General features: G+C 39.9%; 1 protein-coding gene across 2 annotated transcripts in view; it reads left to right on the plus strand.

Moving 5' to 3' along the window:
* Positions 1–3,368: 3,368 nt before the first annotated feature.
* LOC120723290 (seizure protein 6 homolog) overlaps positions 3,369–23,269 on the plus strand; it is a 91,886-nt gene continuing 71,985 nt past the window's right edge. The window contains exon 1 of one of the 2 annotated variants that reach the window (XM_040014659.1): positions 3,369–3,861. In XM_040014659.1, the coding sequence (XP_039870593.1) occupies positions 3,777–3,861 (85 nt within the window). In that variant the 5' untranslated portion in view covers positions 3,369–3,776. The remainder of the gene's footprint in view (positions 3,862–23,269) is intronic. The other variant, XM_040014660.1, reaches the window with a different exon arrangement.

Consider the following 23,269-nt stretch of genomic DNA (forward strand, 5'->3'; position numbering starts at 1 on the left):
AATCCCCCCTAAAAAAACCCTTAAAAATAAATAAATAAATAAAATTCTCTGCTGTGATTGAACTGTATCGACTTCCCCCTCCCCACCAAAAAATCCAAAATACATGTTTCAGCAATCATTAAAATAAAAAAAAAAATGCTCTTAGAGAAAATCAATACTTGTCCCTGAAAATCTTGAGCAGACAAAACGCACAACACTACGGGCTGTTCAAACCTCTTTGAATGTTTCTGTGGCTAAATAATTAACGGTTCTTCTGTTGTAATGCTACATATTTTTTTCTTCTGAAACTCCTAGAAATGCTCAAATCCATAACGACTTCGGAGAAACGCGGTCGAACAACAAACACAATCATCCAAGGCTCGACTTGCGTCAGCAATGTGCTGCTACCTGTGCTGATTCAGGTATAAATATTATTTTCCACTCAAAGTCTGACATTATCCCTCAGTTACAGAGCCGAAATCTCTCCCATTTCCAGCAGCTGACATCTGATTGGCATTGCCCGATTCAATACAAATAGCAGTAAATAACAGTGAGCAGATTTCAGGACAGCACTATAATTGCAATTGTTGGCTGAAAGGGGTCAGAATGCTGAACTGTGAATGTAATGCATTGAGATTAGCCCCGCATGCATTTGTGAGTCCTGTTACTGTGATGTTGTTGCTGCCTATGACTGTAACATGGGCTGTAATTTGTAGGTTGTAATGCTGCGTGGGTAGATACTCATTGATAGCATTTGGCACACAGCCTTGCTTGGATGAAGCACTTAGCCAAGCCAGTCAATCTAAATATCACAGCCAGTGCTCTGAGTCAATAGGAGTGTGTTTGTCAGCTGAACATGAGGTATAATAATCAGTCAGTCTTTAGCCATCTAATGAACAGTCATCATAAGATGTTTTTACATAATCCTGCCATCTAAGATTACCTTAGTGCTTGTAAAAGCTCGCTGACGATTTGTGCCTCATTACCTTGGGACATTGGTCATTTCATTTCAAGGGTCTGATTTTCATTAACTGCTCTGCCCCCCTACCCATTAGCAGAATGAAAGCTCGGCTGCGACCATCTGGCTGCCAACTAGACCTCAGGGCTGCTTTATGGCTCCATTGAGCTTCACTAAAGGGAAAGTTGCACTATTAGAGCCTATTCTGCAGCAGGCCAGCGGGAGGACGGGAGAGATGCAAGGACAGTGTCCCATGCTTGGGGGATATAGAGGGGAAGCAGAGATAAATTTAGAAGAAAATGAGAGAGATGTCGGTGCTTAAATAGAGGAGGAAGTGAGAGGCAAACGGAAGCAATGTCATATAAAACCTGGAAGAAAAGCCGACCAAAGACGGGAAAAAAAGAAGAAAAGGACAGTCCAAAATGAGCCGGCGTGTAATGACGATGACACGCATGACATTTGTGAAATAAATTGTCTGTTTATTCCCAGCAGTCGAGTCAGAGCGGTGTGACAGAAAAGTGAGACGACTAATGATAACACACTCTGGTTAATTTAAGATGCTGCATGTGTACAGCTCAAAGGACTGCTGTACCTTTTATTGCCTCCACTGCAAACAAAAAAAAAAGAAAACAAAATTTATTTTTAGAAGAAATGGTCTTGTTTTTAAAAACAAACAAACAACTGCCCATTATTTATATTATTTTAGCATCTCCAATAAAACTGACCTTGGTTCTCCCCCAGTACCTTTATGATCCCACCCTCAACCCCATCTCTATTCATGCCTTAAAACTGCATTTATTTTGATGCCGTTTTACTGCGTTCTTGCACAGCAGACAGCCCGTGAATGCATGTCACCCTCCCGTGCCTTCCTCCGTTGAGGTGACAATAGAACTACGCAGAAAACCGTCCTGAGGACGAGCATGTGCATGTTGTTTATTTTGACTGCGCAGACTTCTGAACCATTCGTGAATTTTAGCCATTCCTGTTCATGCATGACTCACATGCCCACGTTCTGTTCGTCAAGTCAGAAGTTACTGACTGGATGAACAGAATGTGGGCACACAGCAATTATTTTACTGGCTAAATTAAGCCCTTTGATATAGCAGGCGTAAATTATAATAATAAAATGGCCTAGATAACTAAAGGGGGTGTAATGATAAGCATAGTAGATACTATCTACAAATGCTTTTTGAAAGGTTAGCTGTCATAAGAAGAAAGCATATTTCAACAAGCTTATCTAACTAGTCATTTTAGAATAATCCTCTTTGTCACACTTGGACTGTAAATTAGATTACTGATGAATGAAACCATAGTTTATGGTAATTACTTTGCTAAATAAGAATCTGTGATGGCTGGCCTTACTTTGCACTCATTCAAAGTCATGTGGTCTTGTCCCATGTTCAGAACCAGAGGTCAGAAGTCACATAAAAGCAGCTCTTAATGCTCCTATGACTTTGGCACCTTGCTCCAGTTTAGCATCCTCTTACCTGCACACAGACTAAAGTTAAGTTTTCCCAAAGAATTGTTCATTACATTCTTGCTCTGGGTTTTTCCCAACACAATGACAAGTTAAGTAACCCCGATAACCAATTTAGCACCCCACTTTATCCATTAAAAAGTTAAAGTCTCTTGCCAGAAGTAGGTAGGCTGACATCATTGGCAAATACTTACAGCCCCGAGACATAAACTATAGCTGGATAAGAGAGGGGGAAAAAAGTGACCTAAGGGACTCAGAGCATGGCATAGTTATTTCCAGCACCTGAGGAACGTCTCACCTCAGGGCTTGTCATGCACAGCAGGGTCTAAGCTTTACAGGGAATTGGACTGGAAAAAAAAATCCACTCAGCTCCAGTCTTGACTCCTGTGGGCACAAAAACTAGTCAGGGAAGCGTATGCTGAAATTAGGGTAAGAAAAAGAAAAGCAATGTATTTCAGCAAGTGCAGGGTGGAATACAAGTGTAAACTGACCAGCGAATTGAAGCTCAAGATTCACACAGAAGGCTTTTTTTTTTTTTTTTTTTTTTTAAAGATAGTGTACATGTACCTCTCACTCGCCCTTAAAGCCTGCAGTAATCTGCACTCTATCTTCATTCTTGACTCACCACAGTGTCTTTGGAGGCAGGACATTTACAGAGGTTCTGGGTGTCCAAAACCAAATAGAATGAGTTGCAAATAGCTTTAAAATATGAGTTTAGACGTGCACGTTATCTGCTTTTTATACACAAGTTAGTGAATTTATAGAAGGAAAACAACAACAAAAACAACAGCAGAAGTCTGAGAATAAGTCAAGTATTATGTCTGGTATAGGCTATCCTAAAAATGCCATCTTTATATATTCTTGTTGAACCTGAACGTGGCTATTGTGATGATTAAAAGGAAAGCTGTTAAAAAGAAAAACATCATCACAAGAAGCTCCAAAGACCGAAAGAACGACTTCAATGAAAACGCACTGAGCTCAGTTATTCCTCTTCCTCCAGCTAACTTTGAGGCTGTTCCATCAGCAGACGCTAGGAGCTGTCCGCGGTGCTGAATCCTCGGCTTCCTTTTTCTCCCCCCCCCCTTCCTCTCCATGTGCCGATAGCTCACACAGCCAGCAATCCGCTTACTGAGCGTCCAAATTAAAGAGGGACCTCCGCATTTCACTTGATTATTCTCGACGGTCTTCAGTCAGCGAATTATTGAGGAAGTGCGAGAGCATCCCGCGAGCCTTTGTTTAAAGTCCTCGCCTTGCTTGTTTTTATTCTTTTTTTGTTTTTCCTCCCCTGGAAGTATTCTTCTTCTTCTTAACACAAGGACGTGCTCCGTAGATACGCGAAGAGCGACCTCGACTTTAGTAGACATGTGCGTGAAACAAGGCTGCCAATTTCAGACCCTCTGCACGGTTTTGCTTCTCGCCACCGCCGTGGCCGAAATCCACGGGCAAGGTAAGAACTTGCGTCTTGGTGCTTTTGTACTTTTCTGGAATTTTAGTTTTTTTCACCCCTCCTTTCCTCTGTCGGCTAAAAAGCGAAGGCAGAGTTTAATGACACCGGGCTCACGATTCTCAGATCTACAAGTGTGATACAAGTATTAATGTTTCCAGTGACTCGTTATCATTGTTAAGTTTATGACGTACTGTACTACAGCACTGCTGGGGCTAAAAGTTGCGAGAGGACAGTCCTGTTTGTTTTCTCTATTATACACTGTAAACTACCGAAAGAAGGAAGTGGAATCTGAATTTAAAGCCAGAGGCAAATTAATGAAACCCAACAGTTGCAAACAAAGCGTGGTCAATTAGAAGTTATGGCGCATCACTGGAGAAATGCGTTTAACAGTCAGTTACATAACAATAGGCTGTCCAGCACAACTTACACAAAATGGCTTTAATTTGTTCTAAAGAGAGACACACACATCCACGTGGCCACATAAATAGCATGGAAACAGCCTCTCTCCCCAGCTCAACCAACCACCACTACCACCACCAGGCAAGAGGAAAACTAAATAAGACAATCAGAAACTAAACACCAATAAATATGAACCTGAACCAATTGATCAATTTTCCAGCGGGATGTTTATTCGGTGGGAGTAAGCAGTCAGGAAGCGACTTGTTTGGGCGCTGAGGTCTGTGTGACAGACGGTGCTCGGTAATAAGACTCTAATCCTTGGGAATTGCTGAAGATTATTGACCAAGCTGTTTGACACAGATGAGTGCTTGTGGGAAGCTGCAACGGATTCATGCACAGTGGCCTTGTCCTAATTATTTCTCTAGTGTGGGCCTGCCCTCTCATCATCTATGCTTTCTGCTGGACACTATCTATGTTTCTGCTTGTCTGCACAGCTTTACTGTCACCCCCCCTTTGTCTCTCTCTCACACACCCCTCTTTTGTGGAAATGATGTATATCTATTATTGTTCAAGTAACTGGATATGGACAAACCACCACAGAAAATAGTGAATGTTAAGTTTGCAACTCACAAAAAACACAAGATGAGAACAAATGCATATGAGTTTATCATAAAAGTAGGATTTCTGGATGTTATTTTGCCATTTTTATCTAATGCGAGCAACATGTAAAGTTCAAACAGATGCCGGCAAATCGAATGCCCCTGTCCATCCTCTTGTGACGAAGCCTTTTATGAAAGGTGCCTGTTTGGTGCTGAAAATGAACACATTCACGAGCAAATAGTGATTACTAAACAATGCAATAACTGCGAGAGTGAATTCATACTGCCTGGGCTGGTTCAGTCATTACGTCTCAGCCCTTTGAAAACTGAGCTGCAATTCCATACCAGTGCCTGAAGCAATATTTTACACCATCAACAAAACATCAACTGATTGAATATCTAGTGGGAGAAAGGTGTGCTGTACGGGACAGCATAGACCTTTTTTGATTTTTATATAATAAGAGTTCAAATCCGGATCTTTTCGATACACCTGAAATACATTTAGAGCGTTTAAATCCTAATTAGCATGTGAATAAATACACACTCAGTGGTGGAGCACAGAACAATGCCGCTTTGAAAGATGTGTGAATTTTTGACTGTTTTCGGATTCACGATCGCACAGATCCCAGGCACACACCTGCTCTATTCGCCCGCTGCTCGAAACTCTAGGGAGAGTGAGAAATGCATGGTGCATTATTTTTAGAGCAAAATAAAATTTAACAGCTTCCATTAGCTGCTGTTGCTTACCCAGCAAATGTTCACACTGTAGTAAACTCTCCAAGGTGGGGCATATCAATTTTTAATTCTTGAAAGTTGCCATTATCAGGAGTTTTGAATGCGTACTCAGTTACAGGAATGATTAACTTTGTAGTTTTGAATAGGTCCCAATCTCTCATTTGTGCTATGACTTGTTATTGTGAACTTGATTAATTTACCTTGCAGGGGGAACACAAAAACAACCATTCATTTTGTTGTCAAGTTTTTTGGAACCGTGCCATTATTTTCTCACCTGAACTGGATTTCTTTTTTTTTTTTCCAAGAGAAAAATCAGTCTCACGTATTTATTAATGAAACACTTTCATTTAATTTATGATTTTTGCTTGACTCTAATGTTTCAGTCAGTAGACATAAAGATTGTAAAGATGTATAAAAGACTCTTAATAATAATTACAGAATCAGTCCAAACACATTTGTGCTGGCCTTCGAACAGCATTCAGATCATCCACCTACATATGTTACTTTGCAAAAGAATAACTCAGCCTTTTATTTTGTCACATTAATAAGGGGTGATTTGCAGAGAGAGACAGAGGGAGGAACGCTAAAATTCGGACCAGAACCTCCCAACTAATAAAAGCACCATTACCTGCAGAAACAACGAGGAAAGACTTCCCGTACAGCCCCTGTATATATCTTATGCTTTTAATTAGGCACTTACTTTTAGTTTGTCCTCAAACATCTGCAGGTGTTCTGTGTGTACTCTGCATGGTTTCCTTACACTTACATATACACTTAGAAACCCATGCTTACATTTTCTTCATCTTAAACACAGACAAGCCGACACTGTGTTACGAAAAAGTCTCACTTCATAAATAGACAAGCAGAAAAAAATCTGTGAATCATATTGAATATAATTAAAATGCCATTTATGGGTTGCAATTTAAACGTACTTTATAAACTACTGCACATGTGCCGTGAGAACAATACAAGAAGCAGCATTTTTCATCATATTTGTTGTCAAAGGGTAACAAGCCCTATGCAGTGCTCACTTACACTCTCTGCAGGATTTTGATTGCCTTAATACACAAGTCTGCTGGTCTGACTTGGATAGACAACAAGAAGGTAACAGCTTGAACTTTTATTCAGTGACAAATCAAATTTACCCTCCGATCGACAACGCGTTCTAGCGCTGGGTCAAATCTCATTGTAGGCCATGCAAGAAATGCTAGAGGAGTGCACTGCATACAAAGTCTAAGCAGCCAGAGAAAGAAGCCCACATGTGACAACCTCCTTTATCTACTTTAAAAAAGCCAGTCTGCTAAATCAAAATATACTAAAAAAGCATATTATATTTCGACTTGTTACAAAGTCATTACCAACAAAAACAAAGCAATAACTGAATTTTTTTCCGAGAGTATTCAAACAAGTATGCCTAATAAGATGCCAGCAGATGTTAAATAGCTCATTGTGCAGTCATTTAGTGTGCAAAGTTTCTGTTGGCCCTGGTGTGAAACTTAAAGTGTTACACAATTTAATGACATTCAGCTGAGCCTATTATCTTTATGCATGCACATTATCCCTGCCTGTTAATAATGATCTGTAGTGATCTGGGAGTTGCAGGAGATGTGTTTTATGTATTCTGAAGTTCATTAAATCAGTGGCGATCTCCTCCTGGCAGACAGAACTCTCATTGACACGCCGCTGTTGATTTTAAGAATGTATGTTGAATTCTGTAAATCTTTGTTGTTTGAAAACATAATATTAAGTGTCACGTATCCTGTTGGTAAAACAGTCGTAGGCTGATAATAATATTATTAACTTTACGGGAGATTAGATAATGTAAAGCAACACCACTAACATTTACCCTGCTGTAGTCCCTAAAACTGATGTGTGTTATAAATGAAAATGTCTTTATTTGGTCTTAATAATGGATGAGATGCATATTAAAACCACCGCCAGATACCAAAATGTTGGACTCACAGGAAGGATGAAACACGTTTCCGCGCTTATGCTTTTGTGCTGACACCTGTTACCACTACAGCACAATGAAGCGCCTTTCATTTCAAGCAGTTTTTTTTTGTATGCACATTCAACTCGGTGGCAATTCTTCCTGTTTGTCATACTAATGGTACAGGTTACAGAACAAGCTTTCTGTCTTCCATTGTTGTATATGTTGTTCTCATTCACATATTCACACAGTTTGCCAAGATCACGGTTATAAGGAGGCATAATTCTGCCTTTGGGTAGATTGCTGCTACGAGCGGGAAAAAATCAGAACATCCTATAATTCCAGGGGAGGTAACAGAAATCATTCAACACCTGTTTGTTGGATTGCCAGTTATTAACTTCATCAAGGGCTATTCAGCATCTGTGTGCTGTCATAATTAGTTTAACTTTCCCAAGGCCTGTCAATGGTAAATGAGAGTCATTATGCCAGAATGCCCCTCTTCAAGGCTTGGCGCCTGCTTGCCTGCCTCAGTCCCTCTCTGTGCCTGTCTCAGTCTCTTTCACTGCCTCCTAGGTGGAGCTCACAGCTTGGCTGAATGCGACTCATTTTCAACTCTTCATGTGCAAATGCCTTTCTCGCTCTGTGAGAATGTTCTATGCATCCTAATTTGACTCATTGCCTGATATATTTTCTTCCTCAAAAAGTGTGGAGCTTTATTTGTGAAAGGCAAATGGCTATTTTTGGAAGGATTTTTTTTTTTTTTTGGGGATTTCATCACCGTATTGCTGGGCTTCTTCTCCAACAGCTGGAGACTCATTTATAAAAATGCACTCAGATTTATACTTGTCTTAAGATCATTCCTGGTAGCGTGCTCATGTTTGATTCATGAAAGATGCTGAGCATAAAAAAACCCCAAACCAAACAACATTGGTTAAGCAGGTTTATGAATCGATAAATCTCAATCAACTTAAAGTGACAACAGCTGTCTTGCGATTTTTCCTGATGTAATACCTGCACGGATAAGGGTTTAGTGTGAAACAGCCATAAACCAAAACAGAAAAGCGAACTTCACGGAAGATGAGATTACAGCAATGGCAGAGGTAACGCTAGGTAACACATATTATTCAGTGGATTAAGTCGTGGGGTGACAAACAAAGCATAACACGCGGCTTGAGAGTCTGTCTTTGGTGTAGTGAATGGGTAGAAACACAAAACCGTGACTGATGTCTGTATGAGAATGAAGGACAGATACACAATCGCTTACATGAAGTCTTGACTTCAATGAAAGGGATGAGAGAGAAGTTCATCTGTTTAATTTGTCCTTAAGATCAAAACTGATTGTTAGATTGTTTAATAAATGAGGCCTTTCATATACCATGACTAACACTTCAAATCTAGATGAAAACTGTGTAAATGACTGGACGTGTTTTTAACTGCCCAGCTTCTTGTTACTGTGTGGTTAACACACCTTAGGCCAGGTTCTATTAATACTAAAAAGATTGGATTGGACTAATCTGTTCTAAATCTTAACCTGTGTAAAGCACTAATGTGTTAGCTAAGAAAACAAATGTTGTCTGCCATACATTCACACTCACGTGTGTGTGTGTGTGTTTTGCTTTAATATTCATCAGCACTCACATACACCAGTTGTCACTTGGCCATTAAACAATTTAGCAACAGAACCAGTGCAGTTTAAGCACTGAGCAAAGCCGCTCTTTAGTCCTGTACAAGGAAATTAGCATTTGCACACTAGCATGCTAAAAGAATACAGGCACAGTATTTACCAGTTATTATTTATGCAATGCAATTTGATCTATCTATCTACATTACACAAAAAAATCAGCCCAAATTTAGTTACATGTAAATGTTCCATGTGATTTTGTTACATAAGTACAATGAATATATTAAAATGATTAATTTAATTGCATCTGGTCAAATGAAATTCACAGGATTGGTATAAATTCAGTTAATACCAAACACATTATATTACAGTTTCCATTCTATCTATCTATCTATCTATCTATCTATCTATCTAGTTATTTATCTACTAATTGTACATTACTAACCCACTATTTTTCACGCATACAGCATTACAGCTAACAGCAGCTGATTTCATTTCAGCCCCAATCAGATGCAATCTATCTATATGTCTATATTTTAGAGAGAAGACTGGCTTTTTTGCTGATAGCGTTTCACAGTCTGTTTGTTTAATCAGCCTGACAGTTTGGATAGACCTGAAATGGGTTCCTGCATCTAGATAATTATGTGAGAGTTTTTTTTTTCTTAACACAATCACCTCTTAAGAGATTTCAGGTAACATTTTTACAGTGAAATTGTCAACACGTACCCTCAGCAAAGTAGTAGATGATTTGGGCAGGACCCTGCAGGAAACCGTACGGAGCTAATTTGGGGAAGGGGGATCCATGTCTAATTTATATCAAGTGAATAATAGTGCCCCTGTAGCAAAACTCTAAATGAAGAGATGTCGACCACTTTGTCAAGGCACTACATCGAAGGCTTACTTTGTACCTGTTTTGCCTTTGGCCTTGTGCCTTATCGATTTCGCCAGTTGTACACTGGGGGGGGGGGGTGGGGTGGATCGGTGGGCGCAATAGCAATAGCAACCACCAGGCCAAGCCTCCTTTCTGCACCTTTTTACGCTCTGCCTGGCTGTGTACACACCTCCCTAATCAGGACTGGCGTGTTTTGCGGCTGCAGTGGGGATGGCTCTCCGAAACGATTAGGCCTGGGGACAGCTCCAGCTCTCTTCCCCTCTTCTCCACGCCAGATCCCATCTAGAAAGCATTTCATCTGTGGCAGTGGAAAGGCTTATGTAGGGTCGGAGAGTGCTGTGTGGAAAGCAGCAGCTAATAGGCTGTGTAATGTGTTTGGGGGAGTAGTTTTAGTATTCACAGTTAGTGCTGACCTCTGGCAGGCTGAGCCACCCCCACAGTAATTTCCTATGAAAAGATGTAATTGAATTCATCAGGATGAGTAAACATATTAGAAGGAGCGGAGAAAGATAACAATGTTGTGGATAGATCCAGGAAGAGGATAGTTGCTCACCAAGTAATTGAAAATAGTCAAAGACAAACACAAGCAAAGAAAGTGTGCAGGATGTTGGAAAAAGTTACTGCATTTACGGTAGGGAATGATTTTGATTGTATTTTTACCTCTCTGTCATTTTAAGCACAAATACTCTCAACTGCCATTATAAGCTCACCCAAGCAGTTTTCCAGTGGAAATAACATCCATCAGTTTGAATCGCTGAGTACTATAAAGTATCGCAGCCATGCATACGTTTTAAAAATTTTATATGAGTGGTGACATCTCCAATACAGACAACACGGAGGAAAGGGCCACGTTTTGACTGTAAGCCTTTTGAGATATATTGAAGTCGTGTCCCAGAGGACCTTGTGTATAATTTACAGGTTCTAACATCGACCGGCATCTTCAAGATATCGAACATTTTCGGTCCAAGCTGCTGCTTGGTGGTCAGGCAATTGGCTGTCAGTTATAAGGCAGTCATCTGCCTCTGGTTCTCTCTTGGTGATTGTGGTCGCTCTCATCTGTCAGAGCAGTAAGGCAGTCTTTAAAAAGAAGAATCACCCTTAAAAATGGATTACTTAGCAGAGAACAGCCGGTGCTCTGTTAGACCATGTCATTGATTGCTGGACTATACTGTAGCCCTTAGCTGCAAAAGCAGGTTTGTGCATTTCTGACATTAGATGGTGTGTGAAATAGAAGGTTAGTAGCTTCCTAGTGGAAAAAGAAAAGCTTTGCAGACTCAACAATCCCCTTTACAGTGCATTCTGCATTCTGTTGCTTATCATGCATATTTGTGCTTCAGCTGCATTGGCATGGAATTTGGGACAAATGCTTAGTGAATCCCCGAATAATAGCTTTGGGCAATATAGTAAAATTTTCCAACACCCATTGTGTAACTGTTGATTGCTGATGTATTTACAGAGGTGTGTCCACAGCGCAATCCTGCTAATGCCTCTGTTTGTATTAGCATGGACTGTAGGGCAGGTTGTTAGTTCAGAAATTTGTTGAACGTGGGAATGGAGACTTTCATACTACTGCTTCACTGACCACAGGAGCCCAGTTCTATATGGCACTGCATTGGCTAGTCATTTACCAATCATATACATCAGTGTTTCTGTATAAACTTCAACTTATAGTCAACACAACAATAGAAGAGATGTGTTTTATTTTTAGAAATTGTGAGCTACGAGTTAAATTTGCAAGCTCATGAAACAGTAAATCCTTCAGCTTATTTAGTTCAGGGATCCAAAAACAAAATAAAATAAATAGATAAATACAATAAAAACAAATTGTACCTGCATGTTAGAATTACCACAGTGGCAATGTTACCATTCTAAATGCACACTGAGTGACTATTTTCATATCTCATTTCTTTTTGTTAATCAGATTTTTTCTCCAAAGACATGAAATAAAGACATAACATGGGACACTCATTAAGTATTAAGCCTCAGATAATGTCCAGGCTACATGACTTCTCTGAAGTACCTGTTACATTTGTTTTTGTAAAAGAATGGGAAGTAGAATTCACCGCATTTGATTTGTTGGAGATTTCTCGGCTCAAATGGCATTAAGATGTCATTTCCCTCCATTCAACTGCTCGCGGTTCTGTTTTCGTTTTTTTGGCATGTTGATTTAGTGAATCCATTGTGTTTGCATTGAAATAGAAGTGTATTTAGAGGGATATGTCTATGTACATATTGTCATTGTTAAGTTAAGCCGTTTGCCTTCTAAATGTGGATTCCCTGATGCCCTATAAGGCCTGTGCTTTCATGCGATGTGAATCTTAAATTATTTAAATCCCTTAAACATAATTTATACCCTAATAAAATCTAACTCAGGCATAAAACTAATACCTGTAATCAGTTTTTAAACAAATGACGACTCCTTTTATCCAATTTTAAATGGCGCTGATTGAAAAAAATTACCTCTGTGCCTTTTTTTTATGCTTTCTTAGTATATTTGTTTAGTAGTTTTCTTTTTCTCTTTTGTAGTTTTTCTTCTGTGAATTTATCTTTATTTAATTTTTCATTTTGCATTAAGATGAAAAATTCCTTTTTGACTTGTCATTTGACCTAGACGTTTTTAACATAACCTAGTATCTTGGAGTGGAGTGTGTATTCAGTCCATGAGGCCTTGTCGTGTATTTTGAAAGATTAAATCTGAATTATTAAGGCAAAGAGAGACAGAAAGGGAAATCTAACAGTAGGCGATCAGCATTGGAATGACCAGACAAGACCTCACACATAGTGTATACACATAAAACCCAAAGTGCTCAAGGTCTGGCTGGGTGGGAATAAGCCAAATATTTTTATATCAGTTTTTGCAGTGCGCTCCCTTGTGATACAGTGTTAACATCATTCCTTTTATGAGAACAGCTGTAAATTAACTGTAATCCAGATAACATCACATTTTCTGTCATGCTCTCATATAATAAAAACATAAAAGAAAAATCACCTGCTTCAAAAGATCCCATTGTGGAAGTGAGCTATTGAAATATACTGCAAAACAGTATTATCAGCCCAACCATGCTTGTAATGTAAATGTAGTATGTATAACTATAGTTTGAATATTGCTACAATCATATTGTTATGTCTTTTTACTTACTATCTCGATTTCTTAGCTCCTCTGCGAGCTTAGTGTGCTTGCCAACCTTTTGGCTACAGGAAAATGAAAAAAATAAATAAAATTAATATAATGTGTATGAGTTTAACAAGTAGAATTTCTGCAAATGCAAATACTTTCAGTGACTTAACATTGCTTTATTGCAATCCTGTTCATACACGATTCTGCATCAGGCCTAGATGCTGACTGCTTTGTTGAATCAAACTTGCAACATGCAGACAGCAAGGCAGAGACTGAGGAAGAGAACTTGATATGCCAGGAACTTCGCAGAAAAATTTTAAACAAAAAAAACATTCTAGAAAACAGAGAAAGCATGGGCAGTAAACATGTAACAACGGGAATCAAACAGGCAGACACACAGCTGAAAAACAGATAAGGGAAGCAGGAAAAATAAGAAGATGCAGCTGGAGACACAAGCAGCAGGTCAAAAAAGCCGGTTAGGGGATGAGTCACAGGTGCTCAGGTTAGTGGAACAGTGTGGACACCAGGGGCTGAACGCTGAGCGCTTTATAAATCTGACAAAAAGAATCTGTATGCACATTTTTTTATTTGCCCTTGTGAATGCACACAGTTTTTGTACACTGAGTACATTGTGGACAGGTTTATTAACTGAAGACATTTTGACATGTGTAAAAATAGTTATTGATGTGCAGATTCCTTTTGTGCATTTTGACTCACTCGGGCAGTTGAAAAGACTAGAAAAGGAATATAATTCTGAATAGTGAGATCTTTTCTGATGTTTTGATGCGCTGAATACTCTTTCATGTGCTACACGATGCACTTATTTGTCTACTATGCTGACAGGTTAGCCTTTGACTGCAGTTGTGCTAGCTAAAGCAGTTTGCAACATGTCAAACCTCTGATCATTCATCATGGTTGATACAATGAAGAAAATGTAACATGGATGAAAACTTTAGCTGAAATGCCTGCTGAATGAGTCAAATGTTAGTTCCACTGCATCAGTCTAAAGTCATACCAGTTAATTATGAATATGTGGAGGGTCTACATTTATATGTCTACGTGTCTATATGACTACATACAACATTTCTCTACAGGGGAGAACGACTTTGAACTTCTTCACTTCCTTCTTGCTCAGCATCTTCCCAAAGTGCAATTAAAGGATTGAAAGATCCTCCATGATGGCATACGGGGAATCATGGGAGGAGAGAGGAAGCATAAGTTTGCATAATGAAAAGCACCCTATGGGTGAATCTTTTTGCTGCACCGGGGCAAGCACATAATGAGCTGTTACATATCTCAGATTCTCTGAATAAATACTCTTGGGCAGAATCTGGAAAGGGAAACAAAGCAGGGTTCATATTTTAAAAAACTTTCTAGTACAAAGAGTTGCCTCTGATGAAAATATTCTTAGAATTTTGACCTTTTCGAAGAATTCCCCTTAAGGTTGAGGTCGTCTTAAAGATAAAAGTTAATCACAAAGCATCTTAGTCCTGTAGAGAACTCCAAAGGTGAGACTATTGGAATTAGGAGTTGGCAGGAAGCCTTAGGAGACATTTAACAGCTTTTAATGCAATGGAGAAAATGCCAGAAAGACAAAGGACGAATGTTCTCTAAATATGAAATAATAGCAAGTAAATGAAATGCTCCAGATTAGTACCTAGAGGAATGTTTGTGGTCACTCTCAAAGATCCACTCCAAATCTCTGAAATGAAGCTACTTTGGGTTTTTCCCTTGCTACAAGGGGATGCCACAGCAAGCAGCTCCACACGTTTGAAGAAATTAGCATGCCTGACTGGAATTGAACCAGCAACCTTTCACTTGTCAAAGTTCTGTATTAGCCACTCCACCACTGATAACACTTCCATAGCTGTCAAACAACCTTCCAAAATGATTAATACACATACATTGTGCCTGCCCCCATTTAAATAGACGAGCTCTTGGCTGACCTTCTCTCTTGAATATCAACATCAGCAGCATAGAATTCAGTGAAGTCTGTTTTGCAGAAACAAAAATACCAAGATGCTTATCTGCAAGCAGCCTCGAAGAAGGGAAAGAAAATCCTCACACGGGGTATTTTTTTGAGTAAGTGTCCACGCTGCTACCAGCCACTCTCGCATAGCTTGCCGTTTCTATAGCTCTATTTTACATGGAATGTGCTTCCACAGCCACATATTTTTCACCATGACAAAAGGAGCAAAAAGGGAATTTGCAACACGCGAGTGCAACTCTTGAAGTAATCACTGGTTTAGACTCTCCAGTGCATCCTGTCTTTCTCATTCTCTGTTTTTGTTCTTTTCTTTTTTCTCTTTTTGCATAGGTAGCTCTGCTTATTTTTTTGCTGACATTGAACTCATATATAGTGTAGCATAAAAGTCATATATTTCAATGTGAAGACTAGAACATCTTCAAAGAACAAAGCTGTTACAGCGTATCCTTTGTTTTCACACTAAGGATCGGGCCTTAGCTCCCCTGAGGTATAGCTGGTAATAAACAATTTGACAAGGAGGGCGCAAAACTGGGAGCAGAGTTACAAAGACATGGAGGAAAAATAAGGCAGAGTAATGGGAGATCCCCAACATCTATTTTCTTATATCAAATTTAGGATATCCCAGCTATTATTTGGCAATAGGGTTGGGGTAAGCAATAACAAAGACCGTGTTGAATTAGCAACGGGCAACATAACTAAAAGCTGAAAATGTCATTTCGTGCATGTACACAGCAGCAGGGCAGTTGGTAAATAGCCTTTCAATGTCAGCGGCCATTCCAGCTCGTAGGTGACATGTTTGCATTGAGCTGAATTTGTTGTTTACCCCTGTCATAGTTTCGCTTGGCGAGTAGACAAACCCAGAGGTTCTAGAAGGTTTTAGTAAAGCTGGAAAAAAAAAATCTCATCACAAAAGTGCACCACTTGGCTCCAGTGCAATTACCCTCTGTAAATGAAGCTCAGTCTGTCCTGTGAGAAGCTTACCCTCTGTGCAGGCGGTTTGCACATACATTGTGTCAACAAAGTAGCACAGGCCTCTGTTTGGAAGGTGTGAGGCTGTTTACCTTTGTTGCTGTGTGGATTGATGAGGTAGCTCAGGCAGAGGCAGGGACATGATGTGAATAGTTGGTGTATTACTGTGGAAAGAGGTGTTTCCCCTCAGAGGCGGCTAACTGAGTTTGACAAAGCTGTTTCTGCTGAGAGGCTGTAGGGACGCTCCCTGGCTCTGGTCCAGGGACCTGATGCCTAAAACTCTGTGTAGATTTCAGATGAAAACCGTGTGTACGCATAGAGGCAGAAATGGGCAAAAGTATTCTATTCGTGTGATTTATTAAGCCGTGCGTGTGTTTGGTCCTCTTATAAATCTCAGTAATCTGGAAATAGTACGCACGTGCACTAGCCTGGTTTCCATTCCCACAATAGATAGATGTGGATGCTCCTTTAATTAGTCATTTGTATGTAAAAAATGCCATTTGCACCACATGCTATTAGACATGGTGCTGAAAACAACAGCAAAAAGTGTGATTTCAGCAAATTGGAGACACTTGTGAAGTGGTGGTGGTGTTTTATCTGGTGGTTTTGAAATCACAAGCAGAACAAAAACTCAGGACAGGAAATAAAAGGCTTTAGCTTTGGAAGTTAAGGGCAAAGCTTTAAAATAAAAAAAGCTCAGCCCAATTATTTAAAATACAGATTCTGAATGAAAAATTGCAGATATTAATATGGGATTGTGAGTGCGTGTGACTGTGTGTGTGAAAACAAGCAAACAAAATATATATTAAATGCAAGATCTGTGAAATTGCCTGTTTCAAGTTAAATTCTGTCTTGCTTTGCTTTTCCAATTCCACTTTAACAGGCTTGCCTTGCTTAAAAATATTTGTGTAAGAATGGTCTGAATTTTGTGTGAGATATGTACATTTGTACTGAGCTTTCTCCCTTCACAAATATCAGTTTATATCTGCCACAGTTTCTGTGCAGGATGTTCATACACACAGCCTCAGGAGCTCTCTTTCTCTTTAAGTATTACACGTTAGTCTAGAGACTATGTGATGCCTTACTAGCACGACGAATGTGGAATAATGATCTAATGGTTTGAGATCTGGGTTTTCTTTGTGTGTGTTTGTATTTTTAGGTTTTGGGAACAACTCTAAAAAGGTCTGCTTTTGAATAATAATCCACAATGTAACTGGAATATCAACCCTGGAACAAAAGCGAGATTGCTTCATTCCTTTCAGTCCATGCCTGTTTTTACTTGGTCACATCGATTTTTACTTCTTTTCGTGTGCAGCGGATTCCTTTTAAATCGGTCTTTCTTGTTAGATTATTGATTTATTCTGCTTTTGGTGATTTGGGATTGCCTGATGGTATTTGGATGGCATATAGCCATCCCTGTGGCCTTTATAGGGGACAAACCACAGTGGTTTCTGCACAGCTTTGACTGCCAGAAAAATTGGATTAAACGTCTGCTGTGATTTTGGAGTCATTTTATTCTGCTTCTTTTCCTTTCATTGTCTGTATGTGAGCTATGTCTCAGCATCCCTTGCCATTTCCGAGTGTGCTCTGTGCAACCTACCACCCTGTTGTTTTAACCTTCGAAACTCTTAACAAAGTTAACCACAGACTTGACTTGAATTCACTCAACTGTAAAAGAAAGAGAAAGGTTACCCCTTAAACCACTGGGACTGATGAATGAGCATTTCCTACTACAGTCAGTTCAAATTCTAATAAAAAGAAATATACAGACTAATTGAGAGTCAAATTCGAGTTAAAACATAGGGATTTCAGGGATTAGATGGTTAATAGACACAAAATTAATGTCACTTTATATTGTAAAGTAAAGACTTTAGAGAGAACCCCAACAATCAGACAACCTGCTCTGAGCAAGAATTTGGCAACGGTGGGAAGGAAAACTCCCTTTTAAACCTCCAGCAGAACCAGAAACAGGGAAGGGCAGTCATCTACCGTGACCAGTTTGTGGGTGGGGTTGAGGGGAGGGAGACAGAATATAGACTCACTGTGGAACAGAGCCAGAGACGAATAATAACCAATAATTAACTAATAATTAAATGTAATGCTGATTTTCTTTCCTTTATCGAAAAGGAAAGAAAGACAAATGGTACCAAATATAATTTACTGGGTACTTTGGGTAGTTAACACATATTGGATGTTATTTAACAGAGTGTTTCAGATGTTTCACTGACTTAAAAAAATGTTCTATAATGGCTTGTTGGAATGTTGAGGTTAAGATGTGTTAAATTTATCTTTGGTTGACATTTCACTCCTTTTAAAACATGCTGCATACACGGTTCAGTGAGGAGTGAGGAACCAGACGCAGGACACTGCAGGCAGTGGGCACAAAACCAAAGGCACCCTTTACAAGTTTTTCAATAAAGGTTACAAAAATAAGCCCGATAAAAGTAGGGAAGTGGTGGGAGCAGAGTCCAAATGAACAAGTACAACAAAAGGCAACAACAAATCCTGTGGTTAACACATCACACGCTGAGATAAACACAGACGAACCGAGGGCGCCGCATGGACTATAAATACACCAAACAAAGGAGGGAAGACAGGAAGTACTGACATTTGAGCTTTCAAAATACTACAGGAAACAAAACAACAAATAAAACAAAACACTGTTAACTCACTGGTGAGTGCAGCTTTCACACGCTTACTGTTTCAGTGTCATAATTCGTCTTTTTTCTTTCAAACACAACAACAAGGAAAAAGAAACACCATTACGTTACGCGTAACGTAACACTGTGTGTTTAACAGCTAAAACGGCAACGCATAGACAAAATATTTCAAAACACGAAATGTTTCTGTGGACAAAAAAAGAGAAAACACCCTTTTACCTTCTAAATAAACAAACACATTTTGAAATAGCCAATTTTCCTTTCCCTCGCAAAAATCTATTATGAGCAAAACGATCTGTGTGTCTTTACGGTTTGCTTTGAAGAAGCTAAAACAAAACTTATTGACCAAGCCACACACTGGCAGACAAAGCAGGTGTCATATTCAACCCTTTCATTGACTCATGAATGGATTCTTAGAAAAGAAGTGTTTTAATAGATCCTCGGGGGTGGGGGAGAAAAAAAAAAACCTAACCCAAAACACCAATCTGGCTGTTTCCATGGTGATATGAGTGTGGATTGTTAGCTTGCAGAAAGTAATTGCTGGAAGAAACTTTAGTTGAAATAAAGCGGATGCAAACAATAGTAAAAACATTAAGGAGCCCTCATCCTTTAATTAAAACATCTCATCAAAGCCGAAAAAGAAGTAGGCAGAGTAAAAAACATAATAACACGGCATACAAAAAGTATGGAACGATTGCTGGAGCAGAGTGGCATAAAAGGTTGTAACAAAACAAAAAAAAAGGGTCAGTGCATGCACACAGCAGACAGCTCTGCCATTACGCAAATGGATCTGGAAAGGCACTTCAGTATGTTTGCTCTTTGTCTCAGGCCGTCTGAGGATTTGGTGAGCTTGAAGACAAACAGCCCCTTGATCTGAAAGCTCAGAATCATGGAGAAGATACATCAAAGCCCGCTCCTTCTCTCTGAGACGCTTCCGTTAGAGTCAGGAAGATTGAGGGAAGGAAGGAGAGATAAAGGAGGAGGAGAACAGAGGGCAAAGTTTGTGTGTGTGTGTGTGCGCGCGCGCCTGTGTATGCAGTGTGTGTAATTAGGGTGGTTTTTTTTCTGGTAAATGCGTAGGGTTGGAGATAGATCTGCTCAGAAAAGCAGCAGAAGTAAATCCCCCTATGTGGGTCTCGCATCCCCTCAGTCACACAGGCTTCACGCCCCCTGTCAGACGCTGCGAGACAACATGAGGTCTGCTAAATGATGTGCGCAAATTAGAACTTGAAAATGATACATCTGCTTCTTAAGTCAAGAAAGAAAAAAATAAAAATTGTGTAACGATTTCACCCGTTGCTAATATGAGTACGACAGCCACATTTGACTCGCTTACATTAAAGTTTGAGAATTTCAACTTTGGAGGTTTTTCTGGCTTCATCAGCCAAATCAATAGCTGCAGCACATTTCGGAGAGCGTTGAAGAAAAGAAAATATTATCTCACATTAAGTTTATATTTTATAAAGCGTTTAGACCCTCGCAGGTTCTTGGCTATGCTTGGCATTCAGTTAATGATTAAGCAGAAAGCTGTCCTTCTGGCCTTTATTTGAAACACTTCCTGTGAGAGAAGCTTCTTAAATTAATTATGTTTGCCTAATGAATAATTAAGCCGGGGGAAAGATAATTTGGTGTTATGCAGTGAGCCAGGCCATTGTGCGTGTAGAGGAACTGGCGCTCCGTGTGCCGGGCTGATTTCACATTGGGAGTGTGAAATGAGAATTAGCAAACAATTTGCCTCCTGTTTCATCCTTCACCATGACTAAAACATCACTGCTGATTATGTCTTGACAAGTGTCAATACGGCACGCCTGTTTGTTAACTGTACCAGACACAGGTTGTTTACACGGCTCCATTGTTGTGCGTCTCAATCGGATCCTGCCGCTGATTCACAGTTGGAATGAAGGCAGACAAATACCACCGAGCCAGATTGTACAGTCGCATAAGTGGAGGCAATGTTTTAATGGCAGCAGACATAAATGGTCGTTAATAGCATCTTTTCTGTTGAGGGAAGACACAGATGATGATAGAGATTAAGCCAAGAGAGAAGGCATTTAATTATCTAAGTCATGCCAATTGTTACAGCTGAATAAAACATGGGTGAAGGGTTCTAAGATAGCACACAATCCTACAAGGCAGTAAGGTTTATAATGAGTTTTTCTCTCAAGACCCTAGTGTTGTTCCACATAATACATTTATGAGAGAAAATTTCATGACATTATTTTTGGATTTTACTGACTTTTTACACACATTTTCTTCCACCTTTCTCTTGCAAAAATATAACACAATCTGTCAGCTGAAAGCAGCCTTCTTGAGGTTGTTTAATACTTTTGTAACACATTTCTAACTTTCACAGCTCATTTTTTGATAACATATCAAATCAAGCAGAAGGAGAAATTGGAATGTGTTAAGGTATCCTTCTTTATAATACACACACCTAGCTTAGATACAGTGAAACAAGGCAAACACAGCTGACAGTTTCAATTTTGGTGCCCCCAGTGATTTATAGGCTCCATGAGTTAGAGAGAGAGAGGAAAAAAAGATAGAGGAACAGAAGGATACAGACACACACCCATTCTATCTCTTTGTCTCCTTTTCTCCCCCTCTTTATCCCTCCCTAGTTATAAAGACACGCCAAGAAATCATTGGCTCAACAGAGAAAGGGCAAATCCTCTTCAGCCAATTTAAATTCTCCTGAGCACACGGTACAGACTATTCCAAACTAATTAATAGACATGTCATGAATAAAAACACTTTGATTATGAAAAGAGGTTGCCCTCTGCCTCCTTTTAGGCTTGTCATTAGTATGAGGACACATGTGGTGAATGGCTCGAGTGTTGGTACCAGCAGACAGAGACAGCCACAGATGCCCTCTCTTGATTAAATTTTTCACTCCATGTTTTATTCAGCGCCGACTGCATGCACCCAGTACTGCGGTCTGTGATTAGCTCTACCTGTACCAACAGGAAAGCTGGGGCCAGAAGGACCAGGAGGGCAAAACCCATTCAAAGAGCAGGACACAAAGACATGTGACCCTGGAGCCCGCTCTCACACAGATGCACTTCATCACCCACTACCTTCCTGCTCTCAGTCAAAGTGACATACAGTACAGTCCTCCTGTTCTTTAGAACCTGCGCTCGCTTAGTTTTATTTATGTGGCTGCTGCTATGCACTGTGAAGTTGTGGCAGCAGAACACTCATAAGAATAAATTAGCTCTTAGGAAGCAGCAGACAACAGTTTGTCTACCGGGATCAATTAATAGTGAGTGTTTACATTATTTGCGTGACTCTTTTTCTTTGGGTTTTTGGTGACAATGACTTTGCTGTCCATCCATCCATCCATCCATTCGCTTCCGCTTCTCCTTTTCAGGGTCACGGGGGGCGCTGGAGCCTATCCCAGCTGTCATAGGGCGAGAGGCGGGGTACACCCTGGACAGGTCGCCAGTCTGTCGCAGGGCCAACACACAGGGACAGACAAACATTCGCGCTCACATTCACTCGCACATTCACACCTAATGGCAATTTGGATTTTCCAGTTAACCTATCCCCACAAGCTGTGTGACTTTGCTGTGTGGATCCCAAATTGTTGCATTTATAAAAAAACCTTGGAAATTCTTAATATCACTACTGCTACTACTACTGTTAATAATAAAAATAATAATGATAATCCTAGTTAATTAGTCACTGGTAACAATTGCCTTTGCAGGCGATTTTAGATATGCTTATATTTATATTTAGATCTGAAATCTTGTTTTAAAAAACAAAAACCTGTTTGATCCTTATATGACAATAGTATAAGTATGACGCTACGTTGCGATGATTTACGGGGGTATTAGTTTGCAGAAGGGAAACATCACACACCATGTACAGTCAAGAATGGATGCATGTGGGAGTTGTTAGTGTTACACTTGGCTGCTTTATTGATTGTGTGGTAGTAGCGGAACATCAGAGGGACATGCATGGTCTCACAGCTGTTATGGATGACTCTGTGGTGCTGCATTTTGCACTGCAAAGAGGGTCTGCCTGTCAACATGTGGTCTTCAGCTCAGCTGACTTGTCCCAAAGGGGAAGCAAACCCCCTGCAGGAGCCATCTGTATCCTGGACAAGACTATCCATCATCCTCACTGCGGTGCTCAATTTAGGGGTTCTGTGCAGACAGCTCCGAGCGGCATTGAACAGCTTTACATGTACGTGTCGGTAATGAGAGCCCTTGAAACCTGCTCTCAAAGCCAGCCTCAAGGGCTAAAGGGAATCAATGAGCCAGTCCCCGAGGCTCAAACCGCACCTATGTTTCATCTTACAGTGTTGTTCCAAATATGGGTTTCTGCAGTACACTGCGCAGCAACATTAATTAAGAGAGGAGGCAGATTAGTGTGTTTAGTATCGTACAGTATCATACAGCCATGGCATCTGGGTCAGTAAATCTCAAATAAGCTGTGGTATTTGAGTGTTGTGTGAAGATTTCACAGAAAATTGAATCTGTCACTGCAACTGTGGATT

This window comes from Simochromis diagramma, unplaced genomic scaffold, assembly GCF_900408965.1.
Source record: "Simochromis diagramma unplaced genomic scaffold, fSimDia1.1 OVJJ01000676.1, whole genome shotgun sequence".
Taxonomy (NCBI): Eukaryota; Metazoa; Chordata; class Actinopteri; order Cichliformes; family Cichlidae; genus Simochromis; species Simochromis diagramma.